The sequence below is a fragment of the Onychostoma macrolepis genome, chromosome 09 (genome assembly GCF_012432095.1).
Source record: "Onychostoma macrolepis isolate SWU-2019 chromosome 09, ASM1243209v1, whole genome shotgun sequence".
Lineage (NCBI taxonomy): Eukaryota > Metazoa > Chordata > Actinopteri > Cypriniformes > Cyprinidae > Onychostoma > Onychostoma macrolepis.
The window spans coordinates 689,112-712,385 of NC_081163.1; the positions used below are offsets into that span (position 1 = coordinate 689,112).

Sequence of the window (23,274 nt, forward strand, 5' to 3'; positions counted from 1 at the left end):
GTGCGTGACGTGCATGTGAATCCTAACGGTCATATTGTTTATGCTGCTTTTTGCGTGTATAAAATGAATCCCTGGAAAACAAATGTAGGTATTTTTAATGGGTCACAGCCACCTATCAATTTAAATTTAACCTGTCGGTTAACGGTATGGCTTAACCGTCTGTTAGGAGAAATAAAATAACCAAATGAACATTCCTATTTCCTGTAAACGTTAATCAGAAAAATAATAATACAACTGCACCTGTTTATGATTATTGCTTGATTAAGTAGCCTATCTATCTAATAGTCTATAACAAAGTACAAAAAAAAACTCATGACACTTGTTAATAAAAATAATTGTATGTAGGCCTGTACAATTTAATAATAGGCTGTTTTGTTTCAAATGGATGAAGAACGGGCTACTAGCCTTAGCCTATAACCTATAATTTACGCAATATGAGAAATTATGTATGGAAACAGCTCAAGGGCAATTTATTTTTGTGACACATCAAAACTTATGCGACAATTTGTTTTTTTTAGGGATGACGTCATCACGCACACCATTTTATCGGTAAAAGGCCAGTTGGATGGAAACAGGCTGTAGATAGCAAATTTCGCAGTTTTTTTTTTAATGCATATTCTCTTTGTTGATAACAAAACAGAGCAAAAACTGGATGGAAACTTGACTATAGATAGATAGATAGATGTAATTAACAAAGTGAAGACTAATTTGTATGTATGTAGCGTTTCTTATTTATTGTAGTTTTTTGTCCTATTGCTTGCAATTAGTTTCTTATACTTATTTCATCACTGACTGTTTATTTATTTTCAATGAGCTTGAGTTTTTTTTTTTTTTGTCTATTTTTAGGCTTGTATTAGTTTGACATTGACATTGGTGACAAGGATTATGAAAATTCTACGGGAATCAAAGACCTTTTAAAAAAAAAAAGAATATATATCGTTATCGTGATATAAGATTTTGGTCATATCGCCCACCCCTACAGCACTTTATATACAATACAGATTGTGTCAAAGCTGCTTCACAGAAATAAACATGAAAATAACAGAATCAGTTATGGAAACTCAACTATGGACACAGTTTAGATTCTGCTGTACAGCAGCTGTAAAAGACAAGAGTGTCATTTATTCAGATCAATTCAGTTCAGTTCTGTTCAGTTCAGTTCAGATAGGGCTGCATGATAAATCGCATTTTAATTGTGATCATGATTTCTGCTTCTCTTGATTTATAAAGCATAATTGTCTGTGATATTTGCCTGCTGGGTATTTATCCTGAAAACGTTCCATTTTAATTTGGCAATTGATTTTTATACCGCATTAGATGTCTTTGTGTGAAGCAGTGTGTGAAAATGAAGAGCTGGACGAGTCCCAAACAAGTCAAGACGAGGAAGAACTTGTGAAGGGCTGACTGCATTAGTATATAATCCAGATAGATCGTCTGCTTTCATCAGCTTTTGCTTTATGTCCATCAAGTTCCAAATGAATAACAGAGTAAATAATTAAATAAGACGAGTGCTTTTCATTTTTATTTAATTCACTGCATTATATAGAAATTGGCATAACCACATTATTTTTTAACTTTTTTCATTTTTACCAGCAAATATAATTATATCATGATATACCGTTAGTGGTTGTACCGTCTAGGTGGAATCTTCTTTTGTACCATTTCTGTGCTGGTTTTGATGGAGATTCAGTGTAATAGAGTTAAATGTGGACAGAGTGCTGAATTCATGAATGATTCTCTGGAGCTTCTCCAGGCGTGACGTTAGTTTGACATATTGCAGGTGTGACAGGCAGCAGAGGTTGGTCATCTGTGTTAGACTAACAGGTTAGTCTTCAGCATGATTGTCATACTGCTAGTTTGTCAGCACTGTTAGGCCTGCTGTACTTTCACTCAATGAGAAAAGTGTCATTGATTTTCTCCAACAGCCAAAATTTAATTTATGAGCTGTCTAGTTGTTGATGTGTCCTGCCCTCAGTGGCGTGTAATTGCGTCTCGTCACTGATGTTCTGCGTTTTCACAAGACTAAATTGAACTTGTGTTATTTGAGCAGGATCTCTGTAGTTATTCCTCTGTGTCATGGATAGTAGAGGAGATGCTGGAACACATGCCAAAGTAGAACACTTTTCCTTCACAAACTTCTGCACGCATCTGTTTTATTAATAATTTGGCTGATTTTATCATGCTTACAGGTACTGGTAAGACATCAATACTTTAAGCTCCATTTAAAGGGTTAGTTCAGGCAAAAATGATCGTTCTGTCACCATTTCCTCACCCTCGTGTCACTCCAAACCCATAAGACTTTTGTTCATCTTTGAAACACCAATTAAGAGATTTTTTTGTAAAACAATGCGGTTTGTTCTAGCATGTTTGAGCTTGAGCTTCCATCTTTGCCATATTCAGTGCACTCTATGTGCGTGCGGTAATCAAGCGTTGATCATACAAACCCATATTCTATATCTGTTCATCATAAAAAGCAATCATATCTCTCAAGTAGACTTGGATTAAACTGCTTGATATGGATTTGTTTTACAATGCCTTTATGACCTTTTTGGATTGTCAAAATTTTGTTTGGGTGGACTTCCAATGTTGGGACAAAAACCTCTAAAATATCTTCACTGAACCAAAGTCTCATTGGGTTTTGATGAGTAAATGATGACATTCATTCTTGGGTGAACAAACCCTTTAAATCCATTCCACACAGTTTTATCTCTCAGTTGGTGCAGAAGATGCAAAAAAAGCCCATGGCTTGAGTCACGAGACAGCGTATATACATTTCACTTTTAAACTACTGAAGAGCAGCATGATGAGTCGCTCGCATCAAACGAAGCAGAATTATCCCGGACAGAGCGGCGGTCGAACATTTCCGGGGCTGTAATTGCTGTGTGACCCGAGGACAAGATCCGTGTGGCAGTAAGTGTGCATTAAGCATCACTTCTCCAGCCGTTTCCCGTCCCCACCTGTCCTGCGCGACAGAAGCAGCATGTCACGGTGAAGAGGAACACTGTCGCTGCTCGCTGACACATCCTAAACCAGAGCGGCATCTTTCCCCGCTCTAATGAGGATGGAACAGTGTCCTCAGCACACTCCGATGAAGGCTCCTCTCCTGCTCGGCCTCCGGGGACCTCATTAGGCTTTTTTTCCACCGTCTCCGTGCAGGAATCACATCGTCCTTAGGGAAAAATGTAAATAAACGCGTTTGTCACTTAGCTCCCTCCCATTTTGCTTTTTCCAGGAAGAAAAATTGCATTGCGAGGCTTAATTAGTAAGCGCTGCCATTATGCGTTCTTTATTATGTAAATGAAGCGGCCGAGCACTTGGAACTGTTGTCTTGCAAGCTTTGTGCCAGGTGTTTTCTGGCTGAATGCTGCCGGTGCTTTTTTCATCCTCGCAGCAAAAGAAAAAGACAACTGTACTGTGAAATCGTAGGACGAGCTATAATTATTTGACAGATGATTTTCCCCCTCCCCTGCGATCCGCGGCTTGAGTGACGCGGCTGCTTTGATTTGCTTTGTTGCGGCCGAGCTCGACGGTTTTTCCGGGATTCTCACGTCTCCCCTTCTTCCTGAGAACTTGATACCCGGAAATCCAGGAGTTGGAGCGGTAATGCCTGGAACGGGGTGGGCGCGTCTCCCGAGGGGTTAGCGCTTGATTAATATTGAAAATCTATAAGTCTTGGCCCTTAGCGGCAGGTGATGGTGGGTTTATGAGACGAAATGTGGAATGTTAATCTTGCCCACCTGCTCCTGCCGTCCTCGCGAGCGAGGAATGATGATGATGAGGGAGAGCTGGGAAGGATTATGGCTTGGAAATTGACAGTGACTGAGGAGGACGAGGCGGCCGTCCATCCTGGGCTTGAGTTGATTTATTCTGAAGGAACTTTTCGCCGTCTCTCTTTGTCTGGCCTGAATCTTGAGTTGTCAGCCAATCAGATTCTCTATAACCATCACCTGTCCGTCTCGTCTTCATTTCTTAGTATGTGAGAGTACAATATCATTTAGATTGAAGTTTTGCTTCGGTTGAGATATGAGTGCTTCAGTTTTTCTCATGATTCATGGATTTCAGCGAGACTTTGGCTGATATTTGGCCGTTATATTGGCATAGATGTTCCTCCACCTGTCACATCCAAAATCTACTGACAAAACTATTTTCAGCTTTATTTCTATAGCGCTTTATACAGTACAGATTGTGCTGAAACAGCTTCACAGAGATAAACATGAAAATAACAGAATCAAATATGGAAACTCAACTGTTCAGATTCTCTAAAAGACAACAGTGTCTTTACTCAGATCAGTTTAGTTCAGATTAATAACGGTGAGAAGTTCATCAGTTTGAAATGAGTTCCGCTCTATTCAAGTATGTTTTAGTAATATGAGACTAAAATAAGCGTTACTTTTGTTTCCGCAACCGTCTGTCTTTGTTTCCTACTCTTGTTGCAGCCTTTTCACAGACTCTTCATGGTTATTAACATTAATCAAGTTTTTTTTTTTTTTTTAAAGCATATTTTTAATACTGTACTTTGTTTTATATTATCTTGGCATTAAATTACAGGAAAACTAGTTAACGCTGCTGCATGAGTGTTCTAACAAACTTAGAACCAGCGTAATCAATCCCCCATATTTTTCCTGTTTTGGAAAGCCATAGAAACACTATTGTGGATTTTCCTTTTGGTGCAAAAGTGATATTTGTTGTAGTTTCTGTTCACCACTATAGAAACTGACCAAACTATGATGACTTCAGAAATGTGCAGCAGGTCCGTATAGAGCTACAGTCTAACCTAAATTAAATCTGACGCCTTTAACATTTCTCACATTATCACAGTTTATTCGCTATTGTTTAGAAAATGATAATAAAATATGTCAAGAACTCAGAACTAAACTTGCAAAGGGGTCTAAAATTTCCAGTAAATTTCTGGACACTTTTCAAAAATTCCAGGGGGTTCCAAAAAAAGTTCCCAAAATTTCTGGAATGTTTCCGAATGTTTACTGGAAACTTTCCACCGTTTTGCAACCCTAGTCAGAACCAATTCATCTTGATAATGTCAGATAACTTTGACAGAAAGGTACGTAACAAAACATGGTCAGGTCAAAGTGTCAAATCACGTTTTTGGTCCCAGATTTTTATCAGTTTTTACTGGTAGTCCACTGTGTGAATAATTTTTGGTTTGACTGTACATATGCGCCATTGATCTCACCATTGGACTCTTTTGATTGACTCGTTGATTAATGACCAGCAGTGTTGTGTTCGTTCTTTGCAAGGTGATCCTGCAGTCAAGGGCGATTAAGGAGGATGGTCTGAGGCGTTTCCCATGATCCTCTCTAACTGGCCAATCATGCAGGCTAATGTGTTGAGAAGCGCTCTGTTTAGTGACACCAGCCCTCGTCAGTCTTTAAGTGTTGAAGCGGTGATGCTGTGATGTTGGCTCAGGTTTTTTTGGGAAGGTCGCGCTGCAGTTGTTGGCAGCGGCTCCACCCCTGATGTGTTGATGCTTCTCTCGCGTCGCTCGCACCTCCGCCTGTCAGTCTGCCGCCGCACCTGGACTCGGGTAATAAACTTGCGCGGCTGCTCAATGACACGCGTGTCAATCTGGGTCGTGTTTTCTGCACCTCGTTGTTCCTTTGAGCGACTGCAGAAACACGCTTCGCGCGTTCAGGAGAAATCATCAAATATTAACACGTCACGGACGATTTTAATGCGAGACTTGCGGCTGTTTGCTCACGTTCGTCAATAAAGCAGCTCGCATGATGTTTCTCATCATCTTCTCATTATTAGGATATTACGTGCTCCTGCATTATTACTCGTCGCAGTCCCTGTCTTCTGAGGCCTTCAGTGAACGCATGCGTTCCTGCGCCGAGCTTCATTGCAAACTGATATTAGGGCACTGGTGCAGACGTGTCCGTCTGTCTGTCCTGCGTGGGAGGAGATCTTCATCTCGTCTCGTTGAGTAATAGTTCACACACACAATTGAAATAAATTGATTATGGGGTGTGAGATTTCCAGCGTGCCGTTTATCAGCGGTGCAATTATTCCAGAGCAGTGGAAGTGTAAAGATGTGAGCCCAACTAAAAGAGAATTTTTCTTTAATTATATGTAAATTACAGTTCTTCAGATGCTGTCGGATTGTTTTAGGGGCATTTTTACCTTCTTTCGTGTTTTTTTTGCATTGCATGTGCATTGATTATTTAAATGACCTCACTAGTTGTTAAGGCTGCAATCAAATTATCATGAAATATTCTGCTAGAATGCGTGTATTTGCATTATATCACACAACGGTCTGCTGTCACAGATTTATTTAGTTTGTTAGGTTTAAAGACAATTAATATACAGTCAGTAATATTATCGATTTAACTGTAGTTCACTGGAAGACAACGTTTGAACTGAATTGAGCTGAAGAATGACACTGTTGTCTTCTCAAGAGGTTGAAATTTAATTTCATAATTGATGAACTTTGCAGCATTATTGAACTGAATTGAATCAATGTTGAACTGAACTATGATACTTTTGTCTTCTGAAGAGCTGCTTTATAGATGAAATTGATTTTTACAGCATTAACACTGTAATTTTCCTTGTTAATGTGAAACTGCTTTGAAACTATCTGTATTGTATAAAGCGATTTATAAGTACACATGACTTGACTTGTTTTGGGGATGTTGGAAGTATTTGAAAGCGTTTCGCGGGGGTTTTGATCATATGCACACGATGTACCTATCCTTTAACTGGCTGAAACAAACACCTTTTACCCACAGCGTATTTTAGGTGTTATAATAATTATATGATTGAAAAAAATAACAATTATAAAGTTACATTTGACAAATAAAATTTAGTTTGATCCAGTATACATTTATCCACGTAAAGTGGCTTTATAGGAAACAAAACATTTTCTAAACCTTACGTGAATTCTTCTGGTAGACTACTTCATGAAACGCGAATCGCAGCAGAGTAGCAGGTGCATTACAGCTAACATTAGCATCAAGCTAAGGCTTTTTATCAAATTAATAGTAAGCGTCACCAGCGTCGAGTGTTTGTAATAACTTACGATTGCGATCTAATATGGATTTTGGTCATATAATGTTGTTGAAGTAAGTTATTTGTAGTTTTTATACAAAGCTAATAGTTACACCAGCTTGGCATTTCTCATCTAAACATTCTTTATTGTTATGAAAATACCCCAAATCTAATGAAAATAACATACAAACCATATACTATCATAATTGTGTTTTAAATATAGGGCCCTATGAAATCTGATTCATTTCTTCCCCAAATTCCTTTTTCTTTTTTTTTTCTAATTTTTCTGGAATATTTTTTAATGGTTAAATTACATTTTATAATCAAAAAGCATGTCTAATTCATTAAAATCATGAAACTTTTACAACTTCACATTAGTTTAAAAAAATGTAATGTTAGGGCTCTATGAAATGTTTTATTTTGTTTGTGTGTTGTTTATCTATCGAGTGAAGGCATAAAACATGAATTTAATTTATCTTTAAATTATTGAAAATCAAACTTTATTTATTTATTTATTTTGGCAAACAAAGGGGATTTATTCAAATTAAAACATGGAAGAAATGTTGTTTGATCATTACTTTAAAAAAATAAAGTTTTATTAATTTTAGTAGTAGCCTATTAGTAGCAGTACTGCAAGTTAAACCGAACTTTTATTTTGACGGGTTTCCATGAATTCCTTTACAGTTTGTGTGACGCTAGATTTACTCAAATGAAAGGATAAAATGCTCATGAAGTGACTCTCAGAGCAGTTCTGAATATGTTGTTCATGTATTTATGTCCACATTTAGTGAGACGACAGACTCTGAAATCATTGCCAGCGTCACGCACTTCAGTCTGTGTGTGTGTGTGTGTGTCTGTGTGTGTGTGTGTGTGTGTGTGTGTGTGTGTGTGTGTGTGTGTGTGTGTGTGTGTGTGTGTGTGTGTGTGTGTGTGTGTGTGTGTCTGTGTGTGTGTGTGTGTGTGTGTGTGTGTGTGTGTCTGTGTGTGTCTGTGTGTGTCTGTGTGTCTGTGTGTCTGTGTGTGTGTGTGTGTGTGTGTGGTGAACAAAACCTTGCGTCTCCGCCATTCATTCATACAGAGCTTTCTTGAAGCGTCTTGAGACACGGTTCTTCTGGATTTAGTCTCAGTTTGTTCTGTTTCTTCATGTCACTCCAGACAGACTGATGATGATCAGATAAGATCTTAAAAATATCACTGGATTATTATTATTGAATTAATGGCAAAATAAATGTTGGGAAATGTAAAGTGATATTTCCTCCTGACACAAGATAACTGACTTAAAACCATGTTTAGCTGCTGAAAATACTAGTGTTCTGATCATTTTGGCCAGCACAGTGTTTCGGGGATGTTGGAAGTATTTTAAAGTGTTTCATCAAATTCATCTCGTTTAATTTAATATGTTTAGTTGGCAAGGGACTGTCCATATGGAAATGAATTGAATTGTTGACGTTGAGACTGTTCGTATGGAAACGAGCGTCTCGAACGTCGTAGCAATTAGCCGGATTGAATCGGAGTGAAAAGCGCCCTGCGATTATGGATTAAACCCACTTGAAGTGGCGCTGGCGTGTGACCCGTCTCTGCAGACCAGCTGCGCTGCGGGTGTATTTTTGGGGCTGGGGGTGAAGGTACACCACCCACGTCTCCCCCGACTCCTCGGGCTGTGGCTGTTTGGCTAATGAAGAGCTCAATTTAGCCAGTGACGAGCCGCGAGCGCAGCCGTGCGTTCTGACTGGCTGAGCGCTGCTGACATCACGCCGGCCAGCCGTTGATTTGCCGCTGTCTCTGAGGCTGCGGGCGAGAGTCTCAGCCATGGGCTCCGGCGTTTAGGAGCAGACGGAGGAGCTCTCGCTGCAGACCGAGCCACGGAGAGAGGAGGAGGAGCGGAGGAGAGGAGGAGGTGTGCTTTAGGGAGCGCAGCAGTCTCTGGAAACTAACCCTCGCTCTGACCGATGGAAATAATGACCGCAGACATGCCTCAGGTGAGTGCAGACAGGTATGACTGCGCCGGAGAGAGTCTGGCTGTCAGACGGTGTGTTCTGAGTGAAACCGGCGCTGGTTCTGAGCGGTGAGCGTGTGTGCTCGGATGGAGATGTGCTCCGGTGCGTTCGAGGACATCGTGGGTCGCTTCTGTGATTTATGATGAGCCGTTTACTGTAATAGATGCTGTGAAGTGCACTTGATCTGTCTGACGACGGTGGTTTGTTGTATTTCACTGTGAAGTTAGACGTGTGTGTGGAGAAGGTTTGTTCTCTGTCTTTCGTGGAGGCGTTTGATCGCTCGACCGTCTTAATTTCCAGCGATATCATCGACCTGATCGCACAGATACTATTAGAGCTGAACTGAGCTGGACGATGACATCACTGAATCAACGATGAACTGTGTTTAATATTGTACTTCTGCATTATCGACACTATTTTCCTATTTGATGCTGTAAAGCTGCTTTCACACAATCTGTATTGTTAAAAGCGTTGTATAAATAGAGGTGACTTGACATGAAGCGCATCCGAGTATCATATCAACACCGGCGCTGGAGAAATCAGATGTAAAAATGCTTTTGGTTGTTATTTTCATTATTTATGCATTTAAGATAGAATTAGAGACTCTCAAAGTTCGTATTATGAGACTCACTTCTCCTAAATTAGTTTATTTATAACATTTTTGTACTCTATTCTTTAGGGTTCTGTCGGTTGTCTGAGCATAATTGACTGAAATAATGTTGCGGCGCAGATGGGGCTTAATAAAGACGCCATGTTATGAATGCATGAAGGAATAAATGCTGATATTACATGCAATCACAGATTACACTTGATGACATGCCTGATATGAAATGTGATTGTTCTTTTATAGATAAAAAAATCTGCTAAATGCATAAATGATTGCAGTGCTGCTGCGGTTTAAATTGAGTGCTAATTTGATTTTTTTAAAATAATTCCCAGGTTTGAGACGTGCCAACGCATGCAGAACAAACAGCGTATTTGTCTACGCTAACACAATCAATGCATGTCTGACAGCAGCACCTCCGTCTCATTTAGACGCGGCGTCTCGGGAGCGGTAGTGCCGCGAGTTCAGATTGATAGTGCCATCAAACTGTGTTTTCTCTTTCCCCTTTCATTTTCCCAATCCTCCTGTCAGCAGTTTGCGGCGCGCTCGACCGTGAAGCTCTCATTCAGACATCGCTTCTGTCTCGCTTCGGCTGCTACACGCCGGTCTATTAGCGCTGAACGTGGATCCTCAGATGCTCTCAAACACCAAACGGCCGCTTCACAGGAAAACAAACACACGCTGAGGTTTTCAGACGCTGTCAAGCTTTATTTCTGTAGTGCTTTATACAATACGGATTGTTTCAATGATGCAAATATGAGACGAGTCTAAATTCTGCTGCTCTGAAAGACAACATTGTCATTTAATTAAGTTTTTGTGTGATGGTATCTGTGGTCATCGACTCTCTCTGTGCTGTCGTGTATCAGTAAGCGTATGGTGTCTCCAGATCCTGGCACGCGTCCCTTTCCTCCTCTTTGTCCCCCGTCGAGGCTCCATCTTTGCTGGATTGGACATCCGGCTCGCGTCCGGTGCGGATCGGAACAAGCTGTTTCTCTCCGAATGCTGTTTGAGAGAGAGAAGTGTTTGCAGGATTGATTTTGAGGGATGTTTGCGAGCGCAGCATCACTCCCACACGCAGCGATTTGACAGCTACCTTGTGCAACATGATTGTCAGAGAGTGTGTGTGTGTGTGTGTGTGTGTGAGACCGATGACAGGACACACACACACACACCCCGGGGCTACAGATCTCATGAATATCAATCAGCCGCGGACATCAGCCTCTTAAATAATGCAGCAGCAGCGGCCGCTCGGCTGATAAATGCGCTATATTGTCAGCGTGGAGTGTTTGCTTAGCTGCGCTCTTCGTTCACACACGCTTTCATCTCACGGATAAAAGAGGCTGCTTTTCAAAGCGGTCCGCCGTGTTGCTTCGCTAAAGGTCAAAGTGCAAAAATCGCAGCCTTTTGTCTCAAAGCTCGCGTCTAATTTTCAGCCCCTGTTGACTAGAATCTCACTGGGGTTTGTGATCGTTAAAGCCATCGCAACTCGGAGCTCATTAAGGATTGTTTAGTAGGATTTCACCAGAAGCTGTCATCTGTAGAAGCAGTCATAAGCAGCACAGCTATATTTGTAGCAATAGCCAACAATACATTGTATGGCTCAAAATTATACATTTTTATTTTATGACAAAAATCATCAGGATATTAAGATCATGTTCCATGAAGATATTTTGTAAATTTCCTACTGTAAATATATCAAAACTTCATTTTTGATTAGTAATATGCATTGCTGAGAACTTCATTTGAACAACTTTAAAGGTGATTTTCTCAATATTCAGATTTTTTTGCACCCTCAGATTCCAGATTTACAAATACTGTCCGATCCTAACAAACCATACATCAATGGAAAGATTATTGATTCAGCTTTGATGTATAAATCTCAATTTCAAATCTCAAAAAATCTTGTATAACTGCTGTATTTTTAAAAAGCTACTTTTATTGTATTTATACAACGCTTGTATATTATGTTTTGAAGTGAAAATAGCCTGGGTTGCTGACATGGCATTAAAAACTGAGTTCCCCATAATAACGTCTGACTCGTGGTTCTGTGTCTGCAGGCTCCTGAAGGGCATGAGCGCTGTGTCTGCAGTGATCGGGCCCCGGGGCCGCTGAAGGGGACATGGGCTCATGCGACGCCACTGAAAGCCACGAGGATTCGTTCTTCACGGCAGGACATCGGGTAACTTCTGTTAATCACTCGCGTTATGAAAACAATGCTGATCATTTTCCTGCATAAAATGACCCCCATTACTGCAGTCAAACACAGAATTCGATGCTAATATTTGAGCTGGTGCTTATTAGGCGACAGTGGAATGAAACGAATCGAAGCTTCTGATGTCAGGACACTGGAAACTCACTACAGGCAAAAACAGGATGTTTTTCAGTTTTTAAAAAAAAAAAGATTTTTTATGCATTGGTCACATTTGGGCTATTTGGCTTTTCATAACGTGTTTATTTCAGACTAGTGGAAATAAAACATCCGGAATACACATTTACGTGTTCATTTTATTGCAAGATTTCAATCTTTAAAGAGCTTTTTTTCTTGCAAACACAAACTTTACGGTTTTATTTCTCTCTATATTAAAAGGTTTGTTCGTATTTCATTCACACAGATTTATAGCACATTTCACTCCTGAAAACATGGAGAAAATGTGTTTGTTTTCTGTCTGTTGACAGTATTTTCTGACTTATGTAGTAATAAAAAGAGAAATCCAAAATCTCTGGAAAAACCTTTAACTCTGACAACAAAATCAGACAGGAATAATGAACCTGACATTACCCAATGTTTACATTTATGTTCTGTAAATGTATGCAAATTAATGCAGATTTAATTAGATAATCATTTGCATATTTAAATACAACATTTCAGAAAACGTTTAGTACCAAAAAAATTGCCATTTTTAATGTAATAAATCAACTAGGGAAGTGTAAATATATTAGTTATTTATTTTCTTTACCTTATTCACTTGTGGTGTCTTGCCTTAAATGAAAACAAAGAATATTATTTCACAAATGTTGCTTCTAGGCAATTTCTTTAAAACATGCAAATAATTCTTATTTAATGAATTTTAAATATAATTAAGTTTTCTCACTAACACATTTTGTTGATGGGTGAAAGATGATTAGAAACAGAAATGTGTGTGTGTGCAGCGAGAAGGTTTTAAAAGCTTTCTGCTGGTTTCTGTGTGTTTATTCCTCGTGGCTCTCGAATGCGTTCGCAGGTTTCTCCACCATCTGGAGGAGGTGTCATCGCTCCCTCGTCTCGTGTTAGAAATCTCACTCTGCGCTAACGTGTTAATGAAAGTCTGAGATTGGTGTAGTTCTCATTAGTTCACTTTGCTCTTCAGATTCTTGCGCGAGACACTCGGCTCATAATTGCTGGAGGTTAATTGGTTTGGGTAACGACGTTCATGTATAGCGTCTCCCTAGAGAACTCAACCACGTCACGCAAGACGTCGTGCTGTTTTATATAAGTTTATGCTATTTTAGAGCATATTGACGGAAGATGATGTGCACCTTTTTCACATTTACTGAGTGTTTCTCATCAGCGGAAGTCGTCATAGTTGGGTCGACTTCGAGAGCAGTGGATGGGAGAGTACCACTGATATATTTTTTGCATTCCCATTTGCTCAGATAGCAAAAGAAGAACTCCATGATAGTGTTTTAGGAAAAAAATGATGGCCATTAAACGCATCCTCACAGTCTTAAGAAAAGGGTCCATGGCTATGTGTTTGTAGATAAATTGTAATAATCATGAAAGCTTGTGTGAGAGATTTACACGTTTAATGATGCACTTCAGAAGCAACCGAATCAGATGTTTCTTTTCACTATTAGTGCTTTTTTTTTTCTAAATATTTTGACGTCGCAATCACACGTTAAAGTACCGCTCATGTGTTCCAGCTTCCAGGCTCTAGGTCGGCGCTCCAGGTAGCCGTGTCTGATGAGGATGTCTGATTCTGTCGCTGAGGCCATGAGATCTCTGGACGAGAACACCTCGAGCGCAGACGAGCGCCAGCTCAACACGCCACAGAGCCGCATGCTCGAGGAGAACTGCAGCGACGACCGCACTGAGACGCAGGTAACGTGACGTCATGATAGAAACGCCATTTCAGCTCAGAGCCTGAAGAACAACAACTCAGAGGCTTGTGGGAGGGAAAGACATTTGAGACGTTTGTGAAGTCTACATGAGATGAAAACCAACAAACAATTCATTTTGGAAAATAATCTAATTCAAATAATTAAAGCATTTAGCGCAGCGCTTCCACTGATCATGATGTGTGAGGGAGCCTAAAATTCAAGATATGAGCCAAAAATCACCCTTTATATTTTGTGTGTGTATATATATATATATATATATATATATATATCATATGATATAGTTCAGCAATATTACACAGTGCTGCTTTTCACAATGTCTTCACCACTGATTTATACAACAGTTCAATAAACAAGACGTTCATATTGTTACATTTTAGACACAATATTGTTCATTTGGATCAATTTCACAAACCAAAATAGTTCAAAGTCTCAGCAGAACTGTTGAGTGTCTCTGATTCGTTACTGAAAGAATCCACAGTTTTGAACATATTGAGTGAGTCAGTGATTCAGTGACTCATTCATGAAGAGTCATTTCAGCTTTATTTCTGAATGAATCAGCAGTTTGAATGAATTGGTTGAGTGAGTGATTCAATGACTCGCTCGTTGAAACAGTGGCTCGCCGCCACCTACTGATGCTTTTAGTTTCATATTTCTTTTCATAAAAAATAACTTCAGTAGTGCTGTCAAACGATTAATCGCATCCAAAATAAAAGTTTTTGTACTGTGCATATTTATCATGTGTGTGTATATATAAATACAAACACATGCATGTATATATTTAATAAAAATATGGTATGTTTATATGTAAGGGATAATCAACGGCTAGCTGTGCATTAAACGATCTGAATGCAGGACGTGGAGGTGAAGAACCGCCCGACGCGCAGCGGAGTGCATTCAGATCGTTTAATGCACAGCTAGCCGTTGATTATCTCGTTTATGCCATGGTCATTTCCCAGCATTCACATATTAAAGATGTTAATAATATTCGCGCTGCAATATTTGACCGGAACAATAAAAATGACGGTTATTTTCGTCTGTATTACTATTCAACTGTAACTGTATGTTACTATGGTTACCAATGTTTATAGGAAGCGCATTAATATAGAACGTGATTAAACTGACCTGGAACTACCTGCAGTTCAACACCTGCCAGCCAATCAGAATCCAGTATTCAGACAGACCATGGCATAAATTCAATATATTTATTTATAAAATAAAATATAACAATATAAATATATAAATGTAAATATAAAAAATGTGTGTGTATTTATATATACATAATAAAAATACACAGTACACATATATGTAAACAAAAACTTTTATTTTGAATGCGATTAATCGTTTGACAGCACTAAATTTCAATATTCAAATTTAACAAATAAAAAACATTAGTTCTCATTTAACACAATGATCTTTTGAGGGGTAATTTCTCAGCCCAAATTGATGATAATTAGATTAATTAATCAGCACATCATGTAATAAATTAGATTAAAAATTTTAATAGCTTGACAGCTCTACTAATAAATTATTTCACATGCAGCTGTTCAGTAATCACCTTAAACGTATAAATATTTATGAAAATATAACAGCTGTGTAATTATTGATTGGTTTTTAATTGATCGTTAACCCGCTTCAGGCCGTTTGGAGCGATGACCTGCTCGCTGCATTGTTGCTATATTGCAGATATTGATCGCTGTAGTTCGCTCTGTCCTTCAGAAGCGGTTGTGCCTTTGTTTGTTCGGAGAGCAAGGGTCAGCAAAACAAAGCAGCGCAGCGACGGTTCTGCTTTAGCTCCAACAATCAATCGCAGTAATTGTGTTACGAAGAGCGGCAGACACAGACGCCGAAGGTGAAGCTTGTGAAGGTCTCTGTTTCCGATACGGTGAGGTTTCGTTTGATTTCACTCTTGGCCTCTGTCCCGTCCCTGAGAGCCGAGCCGAGCCGATCCGATCGGCGGGAGCTTCACGGCCATCTGTCTGTTCCTCCGCCGCGCTGCAGATCTGCTGCTGGTGTGTGTTACAGACTCTTCCAGCGTCGGCTGTCATTGAGGATCCCTGACCTCCTGCCAGATTCTGCCTGTCGGGGAATACGGGATCTTCAGTAGCCAATTAAAGCTGAATAACCCTCCGTCATTATTCAGTGAAGACACCCTGCGCTTATTAACGATCGGCCTGTTGAGGCTGAGAGAACAACTGAGACAAAAGACACGCCAACAAATAATGTACTGAATCACTGCGTGTCTATATCTATATATCTACCAATCTATATATATATATACACATACAGATACATACATACACAAGTTTATACATATAATTTGTTAAAAAGTGTGTGTGTGTGTGTATATATAATTTTTTGTGTGTGTGTATATAATGTATATAGATATAAACATAATATGCATTTAATATATATATATATATATATATATATATATATATATATATATATATATATATATATATATATATATATATATATATATATATGCCAAATGTCTATACATGTTGATGTCTGTGTATATATATTTATTTAAATATATATTATATATGTAAGTATAAACATAATATGCATTATATATATCTTGAAATATACATATATATTTTCACTATTTTAAGTATTGTTCAGTGATATATATGCAGTGATCAAAAACATACATATATATGAATATATTTTAATAACATAATTTAATTACAAATCTAAAATATATATAAATATAACAAACACATATATATATATTTGTTTTTAAGAGTAATTTTTTAATAAATAAGCCCCCAGTATGATTCAGTAATGGGGTTTTGATCCTGAGGGATCATATTTCTGTTCTACTATATTAGAGAAACCTCTGGTGTATCCTGAAGGAACGCTTGAAGATGGTGACACACTCTTTGTTCTCTCGTTTAATGAAGGAAGATGGCTGCCGTGAATCTAATAATGTCTTTTGATTGACACTCCTGCTTTTATTAATCTAACCAGCGTCCGAGGTATTTGACTGAGAGGTTTTCATAAAATGCAGGACTGGTTTAGTGTTAAATATATATTTATTTCAAGCCGCTTTTCTAATATTCCTGCCATTGAGTTCAGAAACCCGGTGTAGTTTGTGATTCAGAAGCATTACTGTGAGTGAGGTTGACGTGCTTCGTTCTGTGTCGTTGCTCAGCGGCAAACACCAGGACCGGACGCTAAAAGAGCCAAGGTACAGCGGCATGAGCTCCTCAGTGTTTGCCTGCTCCGTTCATCGTGTGTCGTGATGTGCTTCAGTTCTGCATGGTGCTCACTCCTCGTCGAGGATCTCGTACGATCCGCCGGCATCTGTTCCGCAGAGCGGGCCGTGTTTATGTTGCATGGGATTGTTCTGTGGGGGGTTGCTCGTGAAAGCAGTGACTCTCTCTGTGTAACTTCACTCATGCTCTTCTGCAGTCGAAGGTAAAGTTAGTTCGGAGCCTGGCCGTTTGTGAAGATCCCTGTCCTTCCACGATTACCACACAGCTGCCTCAAGATCAGCAGGTAAACATGCTCCAGATTCACTGCAGTGCTGTGAGTGAATCTACATTAGAACAACATCTTATTATTATATGTCTGTTTAAGGTCAGTTGAACCGTACATGATAAATCCAGTGACATGAAAGCGCACACGAGTAGTGCTGCGAAACAATTAATCACATTCAAAATAAAAGTTTCTGTTTATATAATATATGTGTGTGTACTGTGGATATTTAAAGACACACACATATTTTGATAATATTTACATGTATATATTTATATTCATATACATTATATCATATATAAATATATAACCGTAACATTTTTCTTAAATATATACATGCATGTGTGTGTATGTATATACACGTGATATATATACACAGTACACACACATATTATGTAAACAGAAATGTTTATTTTGGATGTGATTAATGGTTTGACAGCAGAAGCACACACGCTGTGAGAGCGACAGATGAACCGTCCTCTGATTGGCTCGTTTAGGGGTTTATGTCATATTACACTGTTTAGTTTTCAGCGTGGAAGTGTGTTTTTGGACTGAGAGCATTTGTTCTGATAGTGTCTCTGTTTTCTGTCAGAGTTGTGCTGGTTTTCTCTGTTATTATTCACAGAATAAACTCTGATTGGTTTGTCTCCGGAGAGATGAAGGATCATTCATGCAAATAGTGATCTATCTATCTATCTATCTATCTATCTATCTATCTATCTATCTATCTATCTATCTATCTATCTATCTATCTATCTATCTATCTATCTATCTATCTATCTATCTATCTATCTATCTATCTATCTATCATTCATCTATCTATCTATCTATCTATCTTCATCTATCTATCTATCTATCTATCTATCTATCTATCTATCTATCTATCTATCTATCGTTCTATCTATCTATCGTTCTATCTATCTATCTATCTATCTATCTATCTATCTATCTATCTATCTATCTATCATTCATCTATCTATCTATCTATCGTTCTATCTATCTATCGTTCTATCTATCTATCGCTCTATCTATCTATCGCTTCTATCTATCTATCTATCTATCTATCTATCTATCTATCTATCTATCTTCTATCTATCTATCTATCGTTCTATCTATCTATCGTTCTATCTATCTATCGTTCTATCTATCTATCTATCTATCTATCTATCTATCTATCGTTCTATCTATCGCTCTATCTATCGCTCTATCTATCGTTCTATCTATTCTATCGCTCTATCGTTCTATCTATCGCTATCTATCTATCTATCACTCTATCTATCTATCGTTCTATCTATCTATCGCTCTATCTGTCTATCTATCTATCTATCTATCTATCTATCTATCTATCTATCTATCGTTCTATCTATCTATCTATCTATCTATCTATCGTATCTATCTATCGTATCTATCTATCGTATCTATCTATCACTCTATCTATTCTATCGTTCTATCTCTCTATCACTATCTATGTATCTATCTATCGATCTATCGTACTATCTATCACTCTATCTATCTATCTATCTATCGTTCTATCGTTCTATCTCTCTATCACTATCTATGTATCTATCTGTCTATCTATCACTCTATCTATCTATCTATCTATCTATCTATCTGTCTATCTGTCTATCTGTCTATCTATCACTCTATATATCTATCTATCTATCTATCACTCTATCTATCTATCTATCTATCGTTCTGTTGGTCTATATTGAAATTTGAAAGTTGTCTAAAAATACTATTTTAAACCACAGGAGCAGGTAATTTGTTATTGAACACACTTGTTGTAACTAGACTTTTTAAAATCTCTTTGCAGTGTTAAATAATAATGCAGTATTGTACATTTAAATACTAACTAGTTGAGTTTTGCCTTTTCTCTCTTTTTTTTGTCAATATTGCCATTTAATTCTTATTATGACATAACAGACAACATTAATTGATGCAAGTTATCAAATCTTAGGTGCATTATTGGGAGGTGTTATTAATAATATGATTGCAGCAAGGCAAGTTTATTTATATAACTGCTTTACATAAAAGGAAGTGAAAAATTCATTAAAAAAAAAGTCACAATAAAACAAGGAATTAAAAAATAATAATAATAAAAACAAGATATAAAAATTGATTTAAAAAGAATTTAAAACAGTTAAGAATAGAAAGTGATTATACAGTGCAGTCAGTTGGGACGTAGCACAGTGCTCATTCAACAGATGCACAGCTAAACAGATGAGTTTTGAGTCTGGATTTAAATGTGGCTAATGTTTTAGCACATCTGATCTCTTCTGGAAGCTGGTTCCAGCTGCGGGCGGCATAATAGCTCAAAGCAGACTCCCCTTGTTTTGTGTGAACCCTTGGTATTTTTGACTCGATCCTAATGATCTGAGTGGTCTGTTAGGTTTATATTCAGTGAGCATATCTGCTATGTATTTAGGTCCTAGGCCATTTAGAGATTTATAAACGAGTAAAAGTATTCAAATCAATCCTAAATGTAACTGGAAGCCAGTGTAAGGACCTGAGGACTGGTGTGATATGCTCAGATGTTCTGGTTCTAGTCAGAATCCTGGCAGCAGTGTTCTGGATGAGCTGCAGCTGTCTAATGCTCTTCTTTGGAAGACAGTAGTCGGCATAAAGATATCAAAATCTAATAGAATATTTTAATTGAAATGTTGACTTACTGTCAAGCTCCATTAGTGTTGTGTTTGTTTTGAACCGCAGGATGGAGATCATATTAAACTCTCGAAGGCGTTTGACAAAGAAGAATCGCCAAACGAGGACGATGCAGACAAAAGTGCCAACAAGCTGGAGAAACCAGAGAAAGTGCCACGCAAGATGCTGTCCAGAGGTGAGTGTGTTGGGTTCGGAGGGAAGAAAACACACACACACACACACACACACGTGTGTCGTTAACATGTTGTCCCGCCTCTGCAGACTCCAGTCAGGAATACAAGGACTCGACTGGCATCGACCTGCATGGGTTCCTGGTGAACACGCTGAAGAACAACCCCAGGTTACACACGCTTGACCTCAACCACACACTCTCGTTTCATTTGACCTCCGTCCACATTTTCCAAACTTAATTTGTACCCAGTTGTAGATGGTGCTAGTTATATTAGTACTGCTAGTCAGTGATGATTATTGCTGACGCTGTGAAGCGATGGCTAACTGTAGTTCTTCATCGTTAGGGACCGAATGATGCTGCTGAAGCTGGAGCAGGACATCCTCGACTTCATCAGTAATAACGAGTAAGTCCTTCATCACAGCATGAAATCCAGTTTTACTCCCCAAATTACCTTTTGTCCATTTTAGATTTTCTAAATCTAATTTTTTTTTTTTTTTTTTTTTTTTTTACGTTTACATTTTAAAACAACATTTTTAGTAATCAAAAAGCATGTTTAATTAATTGAAATAATTAAACTTGTACAATTTAATAGCAGTTTATTAAACGTTTAACAAAAACAACATTTTATGGCCCTATGAAATAAATTTTTTTCTCCCAAATTGCATTATAATATTTCCAGATTTGGTTTTAATGGTTTAATTAAATTTTATTAATCAAAAGGCGTGTATAATTAATTTGAAATAATGAAACTTATACAATTTATTAAAAGATTAACAAAAATGACATTTTAGGGTTCAATAAAAATCCATTATATTTTTTCCCCATTGTAATATTTCTGTATCCTGTTTTAATGGTTTAATTCAATTTTAATAATCAAAAGGTGTGTATAATTAATTGCATTAAAAAATTACATATTAAGGCCATATGAAATTCATTATATTTTTTTCCCCAAATTCCATTTGAATATTTCTGGATTCAGTTTTAATGCTTTGTTTAAATTTCTATCATCGAAGGCATGTGTGATCACTTCATAAATGATTTCTTAACACATTTAAATGCAGAGTAATTGATGTGATTTGGTTTGTTGCAGGAGTCCGAGGAGGAAGTTTCCGCCCATGACCTCTTATCACCGGATGCTCCTGCACAGAGTCGCCGCTTACTTCGGCTTAGACCACAACGTCGACCAGACCGGCAAATGTGTGATCGTCAACAAAACCAGCAATACACGAATGTGAGTGACCTCCGCACGCTAGCGTTCAGCACGAGACGACCGCAGCCCGACGTTTGGCATTCGATCCCTTTGAAATGAGTTTTGCAGGAGAAGCGTGATTATGAGGGGTTTGCGTCAGGCTCGCGGGGTTCTCCTGGAGCCATCCTCAGTGTGATTTCTCTCTCTGTTCATGCGCAGACCAGATCAGAGGTTCTCCGAACATATCAAAGACGACAAGATGGATGATTTCCAGAAGCGCTACATCTTAAAAAGGGACAACTCCAGCACAGACAGAGACGACGGCATGGTAGGTGGAGATCTGTTAGTAACGGCATAATGTGATGCTGCATTTACAGCAGGAAGAGTTCAAAGAGCGTTCTGTGTTCAGATGCGCATGAAGCTGAAGGACGACAGGAGGAGCAAGTCCATCGAGGAGCGAGAGGAGGAATATCAGAGAGCCAGAGAGAGGATCTTCGCTGATGTGAGAGACGTTACAGCAATATGATCATGTGCTTATGGGTCACTGACATGAACATAAACAGCACTTAATCTCTTTTGCAGGGTTTAGACACCTTCCCGCTGGATAAAAGGTGAGTTTATTTCTATACAGTGCTGATCGTTTCAAAGCAGCTTCACAGAAATAAACAAGAAAATAACAGAATTAGTGATGCCAGCTTTATCAAATATGAGACTAATTCAAATTCAATAATGTTACTATTCAGCTCCAATCAGTTCAGTTCACACAGCAAAGCGTGATGTTAGCAACGCCAAGGTCATGGGTTCGAATCCCAGGGAATGCATGAACTGAAAAATGCAAGTTGCTTTGGATAAAAGCTTCTGCTAAATGCATAAATATTAAGCGAGGGTGGTTTTCATGCACTAAACTGTCGCAGGTTGCGGGTTCGATTCCCTGGGAATGCATGCACCTCGAGTGCAATGGAAGTTGTTTTGGATAAAAGCATCTGCCAAATGCATAAATGTGAAAGTGACATGTTTTCCAGGATTCAGGAGGACGAGGTGTGTATCAACATCCAGCAGAGACGGCAGATCTTCAGGTGATTGTGAGCGTGCTCGTATCTAATGACGTGCGTGTGAAGTGAATGTGTTCCTCTAAAGCCGTCTGATGTTCCTCGTGCAGGCTGAAGGACAGTCAGTCGGGGAACAGCCTCCAAAGCAGCTCTGAGAACGAGGCCAAGTATTCAGAGCCGCGGCCGTGGAGCAGCACCGATTCGGACAGCTCCAACCGCAACCTGAAGCCCGCCATGACCAAAGCCAGCAGCTTCAGCGGCATCCCGGTTCTGATCCGCGGAGACAGTTCCAGCAGCAGCAAGAGCGTGGGGCGGCTCTCAAACACCGGTGAGGCACACAGACGCATGGACAGACTTGTGTGTGGATTGTTGACGCACTCTTTCTCTGCTTTTCTTCTCATACAGTCTCCGTTCTTGCAATAACAGCATGTTTTATGTAGCGCCTCAGATTCTCATTCTCTTCTATTAACGCTATTCGTTCAGTCCTCTTGAATTCATTGGTGATCGTTTATGCACTGCTGTTCAGAAGGTCGTGGTTAGTAAGATTTTATTCATTTAGGGTGCATTAAAATCATCAAAATACAGTAAAAACTGATATATTATGAAAAATTATTACTTTTTTTTTTTTGGAAAATGTGATGCACTACCATTCAAAAATTTAGGATCAGTAACATAAAAAACACTTAATTCAACAAGTTTGCATTAAACTGATCAAAAGTGACGGTAAAGACATTCATAATACTACAAAAGATTTCTATTTCAAATAAATGCTGTTCTTTTGAACTTTCTATTCATCTGAGAATCCTGAAAAATAAAATGTATCAGTTTCCACAAAAATATTGAGCAGCACAACTGTTTTCAACATTGATAATAATCAGAAATGTTTGTTGAGCAGCAAATCAGCATATTAGAATGATTTCTGAAGATCATGTGACACTGAAGACTGCAGTAATGATGCTGAAAATACAGCTGCGCATCACAGAAATACATTACAGTTTAACACATATTCACATAGAAAA

At 38.5% G+C, this 23,274-nt stretch overlaps 1 protein-coding gene across 10 annotated transcripts in view; it reads left to right on the forward strand.

Annotated features, from left to right (window-relative positions):
* LOC131546650 (R3H domain-containing protein 1-like) overlaps positions 1-23,274 on the forward strand; it is a 59,016-nt gene that overhangs the window by 12,239 nt on the left and 23,503 nt on the right. For 5 of the 10 annotated variants that reach the window (XM_058786402.1, XM_058786406.1, XM_058786409.1 and 2 more), the window contains exons 2-14: positions 11,661-11,782; positions 13,504-13,681; positions 16,859-16,894; positions 17,119-17,205; positions 19,894-20,020; positions 20,107-20,185; positions 20,361-20,420; positions 21,108-21,248; positions 21,426-21,534; positions 21,616-21,708; positions 21,789-21,817; positions 22,229-22,282; positions 22,366-22,583. In XM_058786402.1, the coding sequence (XP_058642385.1) occupies positions 13,544-13,681; positions 16,859-16,894; positions 17,119-17,205; positions 19,894-20,020; positions 20,107-20,185; positions 20,361-20,420; positions 21,108-21,248; positions 21,426-21,534; positions 21,616-21,708; positions 21,789-21,817; positions 22,229-22,282; positions 22,366-22,583 (1,171 nt within the window). In that variant the 5' untranslated portion in view covers positions 11,661-11,782; positions 13,504-13,543. Of the gene's footprint in view, positions 1-8,826; positions 8,982-9,080; positions 9,102-11,660; positions 11,783-13,503; positions 13,682-16,858; positions 16,895-17,118; positions 17,206-19,893; positions 20,021-20,106; positions 20,186-20,360; positions 20,421-21,107; positions 21,249-21,425; positions 21,535-21,615; positions 21,709-21,788; positions 21,818-22,228; positions 22,283-22,365; positions 22,584-23,274 lie in introns of those variants that run through there. The other 5 variants (XM_058786403.1, XM_058786404.1, XM_058786408.1 and 2 more) reach the window with 5 other exon arrangements.